General features: G+C 35.6%; 2 protein-coding genes across 3 annotated transcripts; both read right to left on the bottom strand.

The window, feature by feature from the left end:
* Positions 1–532: 532 nt before the first annotated feature.
* On the bottom strand, positions 533–6,619 carry LOC18426657 (RNA demethylase ALKBH9B). The gene is made up of 7 exons (XM_088867778.1): positions 6,385–6,619; positions 5,651–6,012; positions 5,318–5,606; positions 3,042–3,127; positions 2,600–2,910; positions 2,183–2,254; positions 533–1,819 (listed from the first exon to the last, which is right to left on the bottom strand). The coding sequence occupies exons 1-7, from the start codon at positions 6,521–6,523 to the stop codon at positions 1,726–1,728; spliced, it is 1,353 nt and encodes a 450-aa protein (XP_088723904.1). The 5' UTR covers positions 6,524–6,619; the 3' UTR covers positions 533–1,725.
* A 3,094-nt stretch (positions 6,620–9,713) lies between these two features.
* On the bottom strand, positions 9,714–15,749 carry LOC18426655 (uncharacterized). 2 transcript variants are annotated; one of them, XM_011622267.3, is made up of 3 exons: positions 15,529–15,749; positions 10,497–10,597; positions 9,714–10,040 (listed from the first exon to the last, which is right to left on the bottom strand). In XM_011622267.3, the coding sequence occupies exons 1-3, from the start codon at positions 15,543–15,545 to the stop codon at positions 9,889–9,891; spliced, it is 270 nt and encodes an 89-aa protein (XP_011620569.1). In that variant the 5' UTR covers positions 15,546–15,749; the 3' UTR covers positions 9,714–9,888. The 2 variants fall into 2 exon arrangements, with proteins under 2 accessions (XP_011620569.1, XP_088722823.1); XM_088866697.1 differs by having other exon boundaries at positions 15,414–15,538.
* Between the last annotated feature and the right edge of the window lie 311 nt (positions 15,750–16,060).

Genomic DNA, 16,060 nt, shown 5'->3' with positions numbered 1-16,060 from the left:
CATGTAAAAATTAATGTTTTAAAAATTAGATTGGTAGGTCAAATCAATCACCTTCACCCGTACCCATTTGAATTTGAAGATCGGATGGAATTCAAAGAAAATAATAAAACTGTAAAATTTTAATCTTAGTTGTTTACAAATTTTAAGTATTCATGTGACATTAATACTCACAGCATAAAAGTTTTTGGCCCGAGTCCCTATTCTTTGAGAGAATCGAACCAATCTTCTACTGTTCGGGAAAATCAGGCGATCTAGTCCACTATTCGAATTAATGGTAAAATTACAAGTCTAGCCAACCCAACATCAAAACTTCCACTCAACTCACAGACTGCAGATGTTCGTTATATGGACTAAAAATCATACTATATTTATTGATGGATCATATGAAAAATCATCATATTCTTAGATCTAAATATATTTTGGTATCCATCTTTAACGAGTATTTTCCAAAGTAAATTGGAATTTGGCTATTTGACAACACAAAATTTAATGTCCAAAAATTGCACGGCATCCATGGAATATCATAAAATCGTTTTTATTGACGTAAATATTTGGATTTTTGTTTTGAGGTCGCAAATAAGGTTACAACTCCATTGCATATAAGCATAGATTTGAAATTCTGCAATCCTTTCTTAGGTTTTCCACTGTCAAGATTTTGACATCGGCTTGGGTGGAGCACATTTTGGATGTGATAGAATCTCCTCTGTGCATGATGCCAATAAGTTATATACATGACTATCACTACAAAACACCTTTACTATTGGAATCCAAGTCAATCCATCTTCTTTTTATTGCAAGAAAATAACCAGTGGAGCTCATGTTGTAGCTTTTGACATGCCTCTATTTCATTGTCCTTTGATGCCCTTCTGAAGCAAGGGATTCAAATAGCTTGCAGCCCCTCTCTTCCACCACCTCTGCCCCTCTAACTTCAGGCCTTGAAGCCACCATGCTCAGCATAGAGTATTCTTTTTTAATGTCGTGTATCCCAACCATAGACCTTTCCGAAAGTATGTTTTCTCACCAATGACCTGAATTTGTACACTGCTCATGAAGCTTAAACAGCAGTCTATTCATCCATTCCATGCCCCCTTTTTTCCGATGAGATCTAATAAACCTTCCAGTTTTATCTCGCTTGAAAGACCCATGGAGACCTCACGAGATGCTAATCAGTGGCAGACAGTGCGACTCTTCTCATACCACAGAAAAAATCACCAGTCACAACTCATAAAGACAAATATGCAATAGATGTCAGCTTCTGGAAAACAAGAAAACCCCTTATCAATATAGAGGGACCACAACACTTTCTCCGCCCTTTAAAGAAAACTTTGGCTCTTCTATCATCCACAAACTTATTCAGATCTCAGGAGCTCATTTCTAGAGTCACATCCCACCCCAAGTCTCCTAATGCCACTAATTATTTTTCTTCATTGTGGCTAATAAAACAATCTCCTAATGCCACTAGTGGAAATAAAACAATCTCCTAATGCCACTAATTATTTTCCTTCATTGTGGCTAATGGTTAGCACTTTCTTTGTTACGATGACAGTACATATTCCCCGGTTCATCAAAACCTTGTTTTTTTGCCTTTTCTATTCAATTTTTCCCAATCTCCCTCCTCTTCACAATCAAGTTCCAACCTTTTCTACTCCTTTGGCAAAGATATGGCCAAAGGCTAGTCAGCTTAGGTTACAATAAAATAATGATACAGAAGACCGTGTGTAACCACTAATGAAGTGGCTGTATATTGCAAAGGTCCGGATCAGAGGAAAAATTGTTGGGGATCTTCCAGGGATCCATCTTTCTGAAAGTTATTGAGATCCTGCAAAATCAAAATTTGGGGGTGTTAAGAGCTTTGATGCTAAATACAGTTTGCTGAATTTTTCAAATCAATCGAATTCGGAAGTTTAGGTTTCAAAATCGAATAGTGGAGCACCACAATGTTAGCTGTGTTCTAACTTCTTCCAAGTATGTTTAACGATTCTGCATGTTTTTTCTAAGCATGTTGTTTTTAAGTATGTTTTCCATTTGCCTGAAATATAGTTCTTGTTTCTTCATTTATAAAATGAGAAAAAAAAAAAAAAAAGGGACGAAAGCACGTTTCTATTTACATTAAAGGCTTATTTCTGCAATTTTAGAGGAACTTTTAAATGCAAAACACATAATTAGAATTGACATAAATTACCTCTTTGCCAGAACACCCGGAACAGAGTGCTTGGCCACATCAGCACTGTTGCCATTCAAGATGAGCACTGATCTGTATGAGGAACAGAAATAATCAGTTACATAAATAACACATAATCAATATTGATCTTGAACAGAAATAATCAGTTGCATAACTAACAAATAGCTCAAGTGTCGAGGAAAAAATATTTTACACACTAAAAAGAAAAAAATCCGCCAAGTAACATCACCTATCCCCAAATAAAAACTAGTTACCATTTCTTTACACCCCTACTGAGCACAATATTCACTGTTGGGCAACAAGCTAGGGGGCAAACTCTTGATTTCTACCCAATCAATTAACAAAAAAACTTATAATAAAGATGAAAAAGGACACACTACATTGTTTCCAAAGAAATGCAACAAATTGTAAGCATACCCGACAGGCAAAGGGATCGAAAATGAACCAGCAAAATCTCCTGGTCCCACAATTTTCAGGTTAGCACCAAAAACTATGTTGCATTCACTGAGGAATGACACCGTGCAAAAAGGGCGGACAAAGTCATGGTGGTCAATATGGGGTGGTATACAATCTCCTTCTTCGTAGATGTTAACGATGCAGCTGTTGGGAATACAATCCGTAGGAAGGACATGCCACCTGACCATTGTTTTGATCATTGTTTTGAAGAGGGGAGGAATGGGGTCCACTTCCTCGTTACGAATGATGCCTGGTGGGTTCCCATTCTTATCCTGCTCAAAGAAGATTCATATAATGTCATTATGTCAAAGTTTCTAATGTGTAGTATTCTCTTAATTACATTTAGAAGAACGTTAACTCGTGAAAAGATTATTCTCTAAAATATAGTATACTCTATATTTACCACTGCATAATTGTAGCAGCAACCAAATTGCATGGTCACACGCCCCTTCCCACGCATCCATTTCCGTGGTTGTGAATAAGTTCGCTCTGAAAAGAAAAATGTAAATGGCTTAGTATATATCATACAAACCATGGCCACTGTGCCAAGCCATTAATAACACTAAAAATTAATAAATGCCATTTAGGAGAAAAAACAATCATCAGAAATTAAAATTTCTAAAAGCCACATACATGGAATTCCAAAAATCTGACTTGTGTACATTAAATGTAGTATTATATGAAAATTCTTTCTCTTTGCTTGCAGAATTTTTCCACAGGGCATTAGCATGAAATATGGCACTGACTCTCTGGGATATGAAACCATAATCCAATATAAAGAAAATTTGGATGATAATATCCTACATACATCTAAGCTAATGAGATAAATATAAGTTGTAGAAGTAAATCAGACAAGATACATCTAAGTTATAGAAGTAAATGAATATCATTGCCAAATCAACCTTTAGAAGAACAAAATTATGCATATAGTGGAGCTAACCATGACAAACGCCCAACAATAACCATATATCTTTTGTAACATGAATGATAAATTTTTTGCCAGCTTCCCAAAGTGAATCTGCCAAAACACTCCAGATTTCAAATGATAGTACAAATGCTGAATGTACAATTTGTCCAGAGGAATTTAGATGCCCAGTTAATTGGCATCACACCTGTTATCAGGTGCCAACAAAACATTGGAAAGGCAGAAAAATACAGTGCCAGAGCACCTCTGTTTCTAAATGTGGACATGGCCCTTAAACCAGGCATGGCCCAGGTACTCTGCAAAGTCCGAATAAGACACGCTAGGTCTGCTGAGACTTGACCAGTTCCCAATGATTTCATATGAACATGACATCCTGCCAGGTCCAAGTGACTGACCCAAGTCTGAGTCAAACTCAGCAAGTCTTAAAAACACTGTGCCACTAAAGATGTCATAGGATTCCTATGAGAATATGATTATAAAAATCAACCAATAACATATGTGTCTTCCACAAGTCTTCCAAATGAGGAAACTATGAGCAACTAGTGTGGTGACAAATGGGGAGCAAGGAAACATAGGTGGGGAGTGGGGGAGATAAGAACAAGAGCGTTACGGAATGACTGGGTGCTTGGGATATTTATTGGAAATTAAGGGGAACCTGGACTTAAAAAAACGAGGCATGAATAAATAATCACAAGAATCCCATTGATTTAAGTATGTGCAAAAATATCTTCTACAAGAATTTACTTTTTGTACTCCTATTTGCTTGTAATGTTGTTGTTTCCCAGTGAGACTTAGGGCAAGGGGTGACAGAACACTAGAATGAACAGCATGATGGGTGACATGAACGAAGGGTGACTTATTGTATTCTCATATGCTCCATACAGGTACACACAATAAAATGAAGAAAAACAATTTACCCAGTAGATACACTGTAAAATAGCACAGAAAATACAACATGAAGTCCTAAAAATTGGAATCATATATTTTCCCTTTCTGCCCATAAGTAACAATGCCTAATGTGAAGGGATGTGTACATTGGTATGCAGCAAGTGCAAACAAGGCATAGTTCATTGAGAAAGGATAAAACAATAAGAGCCCACATAGTTCCCTTGGGAAAATGATCTACTCAGGAAATTGAGGGACCTCCTTAAGAATCATCAGATGAAAAAAAAGAAAAAGAAATAAAAAGAAAGGATTTTGAGTTTTTAAACACTTAAACCTGACCATCCAAAAACTAGACGGTCTATTTAGAATATGAGGATGTTATTTTTTTCAGACACATAAAAAGTGTCGTCTCCCCGTCCCCCCCCCCCCCTATAAAGTTGGTTGTTAGGTTGAAGAGTTTAGGTCCCCAAAATTTGGGATCCTACAAATACTCCTAGATTGGGTTTTACTTGAAGGAGTGAATGGAGGAATGCACCCAATGGAGCATAGAATCTTTTGACAAAAATAAAGATACATTCAAATGATTATACATAAGTCAGACACATTCAAACGATTATATAGATCTCAGATTCCTTTGTTGGATGGCTGTCACCAATACGCCATGAGTCTATTTATGCTGAATTCATCAATATGTACACTGTGGCTCTACATTGCCGGAGAACAAAAGGCTATGGAAGTAGTTGCTCCAACATTAAAAATATATAGATAAACATAACTCTAACACCAGGAACTACACATATCATATATCATACAACTCTATGCTACCACACAAAAACATCGAAACCATAGAGAGTAAGTAAGAGGCATACCCCTTAGTTCATTTTTCCTCCCCATCTCTTGAAGGCTGTAAACATAATCAACAATGGTCTTCTGTTCAGTAGCGTTGAAAACACAAGTGTGCAGCTCCAGTCCCTTGACAATGTTAACCAGTTTCCCATTGATCCTTTCCAAGGATATATAGTCCTTTTTCCTTACCACTTGCGTAAATCGAATCCACTCTCTCTCATCTCTCATCAATGAACTCTTGTTTTGAACTTCAGAGTTGAGTGATTCATCAAATTCCTTTGTCTGGGACTGCCCACTTCTATCCTTCATGTCTCACCCATGAACAACCCGACAGTCCCTATAGCTGCTACCTTCTAACAAGGAGAGAGAGGTTTCTCCTGAATGCGTATGAACGCTAGAACCAGATGTGTTGGTTGAGCTTTCATCAAATTCCTCTGTCTGGGAAACATGCCATTTCTACGCCTCGTTCCTCGCCAATGAGCAACCCGATGGTCCCTATAGTTGGTACCTTCTAAGGAGGAAAGAGAGGCTTCTCCTGAGGGTGTAGGAACCCTAGAACCAGATGTGTTGGTTGAGCTTTTGTATGATTTCCTAAAGTTCCCATTTGACTGGCTATTGGAGTTCCTATCCAACAAAGTCAAACTTGAAGAAGCTGCAACTAAGTACCTCTGATCCTTACAAAAATGTCCATTTGATAATGAATCTTGATCCAATTTCCCTATAAAATATAAAGAAAGGAATCAATTAACCAAAACAGCAGATAAACATCAGAAGACTATGAAGAAAATTGTGAAGGACCGTTAAAATATAAAGAACAATAATTATCCAGAAAAAACACCCCAGAAGATCACAAACTAAGGTACCCCACACACAAGTGAGATTACTTTTTATAGACTACAGATACTGCTCCTTCCTAGGCAAAATCTGAAAGAAGGATTGAAAAGATAGAAACAAAAACCCAACCCAGCAACGCAAACCGTAAAAAAATCAACCAAAGGAAGAAAACCCTAATTTTCTCTGCATGTTAAGAAAGCAAATCCTAATTCAACGAAAGAAAAGCAAATCCTAATTCAACGAAAGAAGCACTCACCAGAAGCCAACTGACGAATACGATCTGACAAAATCTCTGCGCACCTCCTGCAAAGGCCTTCAGTGAGAAAGGGAATAAACTGAGCCAAAGATTGGCTTGAGTCATGAGTCCCTACGGACTTCCCGCTTTTCAGAGCCATTCTCGTAAGAGAGAAAGAAGATGAGAGAGATTGTAGAGAGAGATTGCAGAGAGAGAGAAAGAAGATTGCAGAGAGAGATAAAGAAGATGAGAGGGATTGTAGAGAGAGAGAGAGAGAATAGTAGATGCCTCGATGGTCATCTATAACGGCTACCGCGTAACCGTTAACATCTGTCCGTCCGATCTTAATCGGACGATTTCATTCAAATAGCGCCCGCGCATAAGATTATTTCCCCCCGAAAAAGGCGCGTACTCTCTCTCTGTAGAAATAGTGATTATCTCTTACTCCCCCTACTTTCTTTCTCTCTCCTCCTTTTATCTTTTCCGATGTCTTTAGTTTCTCTCTCTTCCCTTATTTTTCCTCTCTCTACTTCTGCCACCCTCTCAAGTATTATCTCTCTCCCCCTTCTACCATGTCAATCTCTCTCTATCTTTTCCATATCACTATTTTATTTTTATTTTTAAAAAATTTTAACTTCTCAGTTGTTTATAAAAAAAAAATTGATTATGTTTCAGTAAGGTTGCAACCCTAAACGATCCAAAGCGCACCTTCAAATTTGGTTATAATATTATGTAAAATTTTATCTCAAAATCTATTTTTATATCTAATTATAAAATTAAAAAAATGAAATCTACCCAAAATTTTCATCCCCATTGACCCCTTGGGATCACCAAAGTACCTTTTAAGTTTTAAAAACATTAGATCCATTAGCCCCGTAATTATGTTTTTTTCTTGTTCTTTTTATAAATTTGATCATAAAATGGCAAACACATACATAAGACATCCGTATTTTAATATATGTTTTTTGGTGAGTTGATATACAAATTTTATTGATGATGATGATTATGATGATAATAATAAGAACAACAATTATAATTAATAACTGCAACAATATATTAATTGTCAAATAATTCATCTCATATAGGTATTTTGAGAAAAAAATTTAATTAAATGAATCAATAAATAATAATAATCCATCAACAATAGTAATAAACATCTTGATTAATCATTTTCCAAGTTCAAAAGATATTGATGCAGTTGCAAAATAGGTCATAATATTTAAAAAATCATTTTCTTTTCATGTCTAAATTTATAGAGTGGTGTCTACGGACGTAAGATTGGTTTTAGGCAAAAAAGAGAAAGGAAAGGACGTTAACTAATGGAAGGGTTTGGCATTTTGTAAATTTAAAATATCAAAATTGTAAAAAAACAAAGAAAAACATAATTAGGGTATAAAGGTCTCAAAATTTTAAACTTGTAGAGGTACAAGGGATTTTGGTAAACCGAATGGGCTAATAGGGATGGAAATTTCGGTGAGGGGGGTAAATGTTATTTTCTATATAAAATTTTAAACTTCAAAAAGGGTTAAAATCAAATAGATCCATAAACTTATGAAAAATTTGAAAATGGACGGTCTAGATAATGTGTTGTAAGATACATTATTTTTGGGACTCAAAATCCTTTTTTCTTTCATAATCATACATCTTGATGTCGAGATGCTCAATTAGAGCGTTTTCAACATTAAAATAACATTTTCTAATGGATTTTTAGAGCGTTTTTCAACATTAAAATAACCTTTTTTGATGGATTTTTGAGGTGCATCCGTAGTACTGCATTTTTAGGTTGCAACCTTATATAAACTTATTTCATAAGGTTGCTACCTTAAAACGTAGAATTAAAGATGCACCTCAAAAATTTATCGAAAAAAGTTGTTTAAATGTAGAAAAACCCTCTAATTGATCATCTCAACATCTAGATGTATGAATATGAAAAATAAATAAATTTGAGTCCTAAAAATAGTGCATCTTGCGACACATTATCTAGACTATCTATCTTCAATATTTTCATATGTTTATAGATCTACTTTAAATTAACTATTTTTTGAATTTGAAATTTTATAATTAAATGAGAAAATATATTTTCACATAATCCTAAAAAAAAGTAAACGAAAATTACATGTTATGATAAAATTGGGAGGTGCGTCTTAAATGGATGGTTTAAAGTTGCAACCTAATTGAAGATGAAAATAAATGTTAAGCCCATCACGAAGATTTTGATACCGAAACAACATATTCCGACATTATTTAAAGGTGTGTCGTACTTTGATTGTTTAAGACCTCAACCTTATACAAACGACATCCTTTATAAAATGGCAGGGAAATAGATTTCCTTCCTCTGCTCCCTCCAATTTACATCTCTATCTCTCTCTCTCTGTGTTGTAGAATTAATCATATGCAATGGATGATAAATATTACAACTATTATTGTTATGGGATTGTATTCTATGGGACGGTTTATTCTTGAAATTCACTATAAAATTTTGGATTAACTTTCGTGCAATGTTTTTCTTTTTAAAACCTCCGTCTTTAGTTTCATACGTTGAAACTTTCTTTTACTAAGCTTAGAAAGAATTTTCAGTGCCAAGATGAGAGAATTTTCAATAATATTTTTAGCAAATATTTTGGTGCATGGAATAGTGAATTTTAAAAAACCCTTTGAATTTTTTAGTAAACAATTTGGTTGTCTTAGAATGATGCAAGTCAGAGATTCCATCTGCATTTTCAAATAAATTATTCCATTGTGATTCTTCATTTATTGCTTGGAGTGTTTAATTTTGGAGATTTCAATTGCATTTAGCACTAAATTATTTGATACCGATCCCTTCAGTTGCTTTTTCAGTGTTGATTGTGATTCTTTTAGGATAGAACAAGATTTCGCTGATCCACTGGATCTACACCATTTGTTTTAGCTTTAAATTTCATAATCTTGCCGAAAACCTTACACAAGTACTTATGGCATGAGAACTTCATTTCTCATCAAGGGTTCAATGTGCAGCTTCATGAAATATCGTAAAACCGTAGCGTTATGTGATATTATTTTATTTTAAATATGAACATGTCATTGTCTAAAAGGCCAATTTCAAAATTGAACTAGGCATTTTGACGCTCATATTTGTATTACTCATACACACATCTGTTCGTTTTGTACTCTATCACAGACACACAAATTTACAACCCCTAGCATGGCGAACTTTCCCGGTTTGTGCAACCAGAGAAGCAGACAAGAGACCTTGGTAGATTCCATAGGGAAATTGCCATGGAACTATGGTATGCAAAGATTCAGAGGCAATCTCTTTTCTAATCACTCCCAGACTCATTTCTCTCATTTCCAAGCAAACCTTATTCACCATAAGACCTGAAAATCAAATTTGATTTATTCAAAAAAATAGTCAAATATTTCCTAAATAATCAATCTTCTGAGCTCTACTTATGGAAGAAGAAGAATTGCATCCATCTAATAACAAGAGACTAAAGTCTTGGCAAAGGTATCTTCTAAACTGAGCTCTCAGGTTAATCTCATAAAGCATCAGGCATCAGCGCTGGGGGTCTTTACAATGAAATTCTGCCGACTTATTGGGTTTATCACCACAGGTGGGCCTGCAGTGCGAGGCCAAGCTTGAAATTTCTTGTCAGTTTCTTCCCACCATTCTGTACTAGTCATGGTTTTCGGCGTGGTCCCTGGTTATGAACACAAAATCAGTGAACATGACGAGCATGAAGGATATTGGGAGAAATCTCTCCCTCTCTCTATCTCTCTCTCTCTCAGTGAACATGATAAGCATGAAGAATATTGGGAGAAATCTCTCTCTCTCTCTCTCTCTCTCTCTCTCTCTCTCTCTCTCACACACACACACGCACACACACATATTACAACTACATTTGACACAAATTATCTGGATTTTCCGGAAGATACACAAAGTCACTCTCTCTCTATCTCACTCACACAAACACAAGAGACAGGTTCTCTCTCTTCTCTCACACAAACAATCGTCCCTCTACTCTCTCTCACTCACACACATACACATACACAAAGGTTATCTCTCTTCTATCACACAACCATCCTTCTTCTCATCTCTCTCTTGCACACAAACACATGCGTGCGCATAGCATAGGGAAAGACAGCAACAAACTAACCTCCAAATAGCTTCTTATCAGCAAGGAAGTGATCCACTGTGAAGGCAAGTACACCAGAACCAACTACAGCCAGGATGATCGACTTGGCAGTCATTTTCAAACTGCAGAAACAAACAAATTATAAAAATATAAATAACAAGAAACAACGAAGGATTCGCACTTTATGACATGTCCAAAGGAGAAGTAATTCTGATCTTCTAAAGCAGGCCAGGAGTTACGAATTCATAAACATATTTTGGAATTTGGATTCATATAGTGTAAGCACTAATAACATGATGACTCCAAGAGAGAGACTTCCAATGGAATTTTAATCTTGCTCAAATATTTTAGAAATAACACCTTGGCATACCCAATAATGGTGGCCATTTCTTGCATATTATTCCCGACTCTGATTGATATGTATATAAGACAGACAAATGGTCCACAATGCAAAAGCTGCTATTTGATGAGAAAGTTTTGTGATTTGTTGGATTCTGTTTAGTTTCAAAATGTTCTGTTTGTTATAAGGAACAATAGGTATGATTATGAAATAATGCATATCTTGCCCATCTCAACTGGTCAGTTTATTCTGTTCTGCCATGAAATGGCCCCTAAATTTTCAAAGAAAGAAATTTATAGTGCTGGACTAGGCAGAGTGGATTTAAACTCACACAACACCAAGCAGGCCAAATAACACCGATATGTTAATAGGCCTGAAATCAGCAAATTAGGTGTTCAACATTGTAAAAAATCAAAAAAATAAAAAAAAAATTTACTCAAAAGGGATAAAAAGCAAACGAAAGCTATAAAAGCATTGAAGTATATAAAAGACAGAACAAATTACATATAAGATGGAATATGTAAAAAAATTTCAAAAAGGGAAAAATAGAGAGCTTATAATATGAAAAATTCACAAATCACAGTAAAAAACATACAAATTATATAGAAATGCATTTACAAACCATCGATTAATGATTTAGTAGTATTACTTTTATAGAGACAATAGAATTTCTGTAACCCCGAGTTTGTATGTAAAACTCGCCCCGGCATCCTGCCAAGGACGTGTTACTCAGCGGAGTTTGAGTCGACTCAGCGAAGTTTTAAGACACTGGTAAACATATACAACAAAAACATGGTTTTAATTCAATAGTGAGTGGCATAATATCAAACTAACTTTATATTGGATATTATTCAAAATGGATCTGATATTGTCAGCTGGCTTATCAGAATAGATTGACCTTCACTGATTAAGTAATCAAAGTTTCAGTAACACAATAAAACACTTGCTAGAGCATATGCAATATTTCGAAATTTGCAATTAGACCTCCAATTCCACTTGCATTACTACTTTTTACCCATTGGTTGTACAATAACATCAGCTACCGCCAGTGGCTTCTGTTCCGGAGCTAAATTATCTAAATTATAGAAGTGTTCTTATAAATTTCCTATCTGTTTTCATTTTTCTGATCAGTATATGTCCATATAAATAATGTCTTCACAATTAACAGACCCCACAAATGACAGACCCCACAAATGAGAGTCCTCAGAGTCAATTTGATTGAGTCTATTGACTCAGGAGTGCTCAATCCCTATCTTATTTTGGGCTAAATTTCATTAATATCAAAAGATGATGTACAAGTAAGTGTATATCCTTTCCTTACAAAATGGAGTCCATGTACACCAGACTCTACAAGATCTTAACCAAAGCTTCTAAAAGTCGAACACTACTAGACAGGATGTAGTTACCCCTTCTCTAGCCAGCACATCCACTCCTTCATTACTCACCATGAATGTAAAGGTCGCCCTTAACTTTGCAAAATGTTCCAAGATTTTTTAGACCATTGTTTAGCTGCCAAGGGTAGCATTTTATAAGTCCCCCACTATGCATATTGCTCCCCTTCTCTTCTTCAGAAGTCTTAGCCCAATAAGCATTCAGCAAATCCTCACCTCCTTTGGCTTGCAAGCGTAAAGGCCCATAGGAAGTCATTAACATCTTCCCATGGTGGTCCCTGAGCAGGCCTCCAATACCGACAGGCCCTTGTCCTCATATTGAGCTAGCATCAAAATTAGTTTAAGTCACCCTCCAGGGAGGTACCATTTGTTGGACCCAACATCTTTTCAAAATCTGTTCTGCCAATCTTCTTCCAATGTGTTTTAAAATCCCTAACAGCCTATCCTTACTCTTTCTTGATCTAGCCTATGGCATATAAGTTATGTTCTCCTTTATATCTTCCACCTCCTCCTTTTTATCCTAAACATCATGTTGTTCCTTTCAAGCCATATAAGCCACAACATCATTAAAATTTTTGGCCCCCATACAATAAGTGCCGACAACTCACTCAAGAGGGCCTCCACAGAGGCTGCCGATACTCATTTGAAATCAAATAGACTTAATGCAAAAGACCAAATAATTGTTGCAAAGGATCCAGGCAAAAAAGATGACTTAGACTTACTGATTCCATTGCTTCCTTGCATATAGGCATACATGTGAAATTCTGCATTCCTTTCGTTCTTAGGTTGTCCACTGTCATGATTTTGTTCGACAAGACATCCAAGGGCCCTCGTTTTTAGAGGGCTTGGGTGGACCACACTCTGGATGTGATAGAATCTCCTCTGTGCATGATGCCAATAAGCTATATACATGAATATCACTACAAACACCTTTACAATTGGAATCCAAATCAATCCATCTTGTTTTTATTGCAAGAAAATAACCAGTGGAGCTCATGTTGTAGCTTTTGACATGCCTCTATTTCTTCGTCCTTTGATGCCCTTCTGAAACAAGGGATTCAAATAGCTTGCAGCCCCTCTCTGCCACTGTAACTGCAGGCCTTGAAGCCACCATGCTTAGCATAGAGTATTCTTTTTTAATATAGTGTAGCCTAACCATGAGCCCTTCCGAAATTATGTTTTCTCACCAATGACCTGCATTCGTACTCCGCTCATGAAGCCTAAACAGCAGTCTATTCATCCATTCCATGCACCTGAGCACCTGAGAATCCCCCTTTTATCCGATGAGATCTAAGAAACCTTCCACTTTCATCTACCCCATAATCTCCAGCCACAATTCATAAAGACAAATATGCAATGGAAGCCAGCTTCCGGAAAACAAGAAAAAACGCCTTCTCAATGTAGAGACCCCAACACTTTCTCCGCCCTTTAAATAAAAATTTGGCTCCCCTATCATCCACAAGCTTAATCAGATCTCAGGAGCTCATTTCTAGACTCACATCCCACCCCAAGTCTATAATGCATAACTAGTGGAAATAAAAAAAATTCCAAATGCCACTAATTATTTTTCTTCTTTATGGCTAATGGTTAGCACTTTCTATGTTATAGTACTTATTCTTAGCTCCAGCCATCTCATCACTATGAAAATACATATTCTCCCGTCCATCAAACCCTTGTTTTTTTGCCTTTTCGATTCGGAACGATGTCAATTTTTCCCAATCTCCCTCCTCTTCACACTCAAATTCCAACCTTCTCTACTCCTCAGGCAAAGATATGGCCAAAGGCCAGTCATCTTAGGTTATATCTCTTAAATTACAATGCTTAATGCTTGGCTCCTCCTAGCTAGTCTTCAAATGACAATGCAAAGGGTCAAAAGTCCCAGTCACAATAGTATCCTGCTTGAATAGGTTTCAGGACTTCCAGGAAGAGGCATCAATACTTCTAAGAGGTGCTTATTTAGGACTATGAGTGTTTTCTGACAAATTTCCTCATTTTCTGAACAATGAAAATCTCAACTAGTCCTGTACATTATAAACCTGTAGTATGATGTCATGTATGTACAAGATGGTAACAATATATTTCAACACACATTTTATCAAGCATGCAAGCTGTTATAAAAAAATAAGGAGATTTTTCCTGCCTTACAGCTGACAAGTAAAATGTAAAGCTATTAGGATGATTCAAATTATATTCAAATATGTCAATCAATAATTCTGATTTCCAGACATGCCAAATCCTATAAGCATGCGATTGAAGAAAAAATAAAGACCAGAAATCCATATGTACATGTAGAAGAATCCAACAAAACAGAGAAGTTGGTTCTATTAATCATAAGTCCACTGCAGAAAAGCAAATGCCAATAAGCAATCGATCCAGCCTCAGTAAATGAGATCCATTTTATGTTTCCAACTCACTCAAATGTACAAAGCATCATCCTTAATCTTTAAATTCCAATTTGTGAGGTGAACCAGGGATCCCTTGGGTGGTCTATAATATTAAAATACTTTAACCAATTGTTTTCACATCCATCATTTTGTCAGGAAATTAAGCTAGAAAATCAGGAAAAAAAACACTATCTCCAGATAACAGGATCTGGAGATGCATGACTCTTCACAAATCGAACTCCCTTCATTAATCAGATGCATAAGCTCAAAATCTCATAAATTTCACAAAGAAAAAAAGATCAAAACAGAAACTCAGGGTGAAGACTGAAAAAAGTCATTAACAAAAAACACAGAACCCCCAAAAAAACAAAATCTCCTGAAGAATACAACCTGACATTGAACTACCAAATTTCACACCAAAATTGCAATTTTAAAGAGAAATCAACAAATTCCACACCCAAAATTGCAACTTTGTAAAGAACCAATTACTAAAGCAAGCAGTCCTGCAGCATATTAAAACAAGCCTTGATCAAACCTACAAACAATGCAATAAACTTACATTTTGCATATAAAACAAAAGAAAAGCAACAGAAGAGAAGAAAAGACTAAATAGAATAAGTATATGCCCTCACTGATTTACCCAAAAAAAAAGAATTAAGTATATGCAGAACAAGATCAGAAATCCTAGATCAAGCTCAAACATTCCCCATCATTAATTCTCCGCACTCAAAGAAAAAACAAACAGAACAAATCCAAAACTAAAGCAAACTAAAGCAACTATACAAAAGGTAACATAAATCGTAGCTTAAGGTCTCAAATTTACAGAGAAAATCAACTAGGTCGAGCCCTATCCTGCTTCATGAGTATCAAACTAAAGCAAATTTACAGGCATTTTCAGTAAAAAAAATTAAAAAAGAGAAAGGAAAGAACAGACGTACCAGACCCTGTAACACATGTACCCTAGAAGAGTGTCATTAACTTTCCAAATAATTATAGAAAGGACCGGTTTCTATGCGGCCAAGCCCGCATGTGTAGAAATGCAGCCCTCTTAATAAATGTATGGATTTTAAGATTTAATTTTTAAGCACATGGTATCTAACAGGAAAAGATGGATTAACCCTGAACATGTGAGCCCAACGTTTTAAATTGAATATGGGATGACCTGACTATCATGGATATCTAGTATTTAAATTTTAGTTATTTTTTTACAAATCTAAATTATTTAAAATTTTAATCGTATGTTCATAAAAAATAAGTGAATTTTTTAAAAATATCAAAAAATTATTTTACATGAAATAAATTGACAGAAATACCTCCGAAAAAGTTTCAAGAAATATTTTGGTCTTTTTTTTCTCAAATAATTTTTTTATATATTTTTATTAGGTGCGCCTTGATGAGGAGAACGTACATTTAAAATTTCAAGTGATTTGGATCTGTAGAAAAAAAAAATTCAAGCACTACTAGACATCT

This window comes from Amborella trichopoda, chromosome 5 (assembly GCF_054954075.1).
Source record: "Amborella trichopoda isolate Santa Cruz 75 chromosome 5, AtrichopodaSantaCruz75HAP2 v2.0, whole genome shotgun sequence".
In the NCBI taxonomy this organism is placed as follows: domain Eukaryota; kingdom Viridiplantae; phylum Streptophyta; class Magnoliopsida; order Amborellales; family Amborellaceae; genus Amborella; species Amborella trichopoda.
The sequence above is the reverse complement of the archived record's forward strand: the minus strand, read 5'-3'. Positions and strand labels throughout refer to the sequence as shown.

Excerpts from the sequence above, each read along its gene's own strand:
- LOC18426657 (XM_088867778.1), bottom strand. The coding sequence starts at position 6,523 with ATGGCTCTGAAAAGCGGGAAGTCCGTAGGGACTCATGACTCAAGCCAA. Across the intron at positions 5,607-5,650 it reads AGAAACCTCTCTCTCCTTGT|GACATGAAGGATAGAAGTGG; the intron begins TAGAAGGTAGCA and ends GTTCATGGGTGA. Across the intron at positions 1,820-2,182 it reads CCGGGTGTTCTGGCAAAGAG|GATCTCAATAACTTTCAGAA; the intron begins GTAATTTATGTC and ends TTGATTTTGCAG.
- LOC18426655 (XM_011622267.3), bottom strand. Across the intron at positions 10,041-10,496 it reads TGATAAGAAGCTATTTGGAG|GGACCACGCCGAAAACCATG; the intron begins GTTAGTTTGTTG and ends GTTCATAACCAG.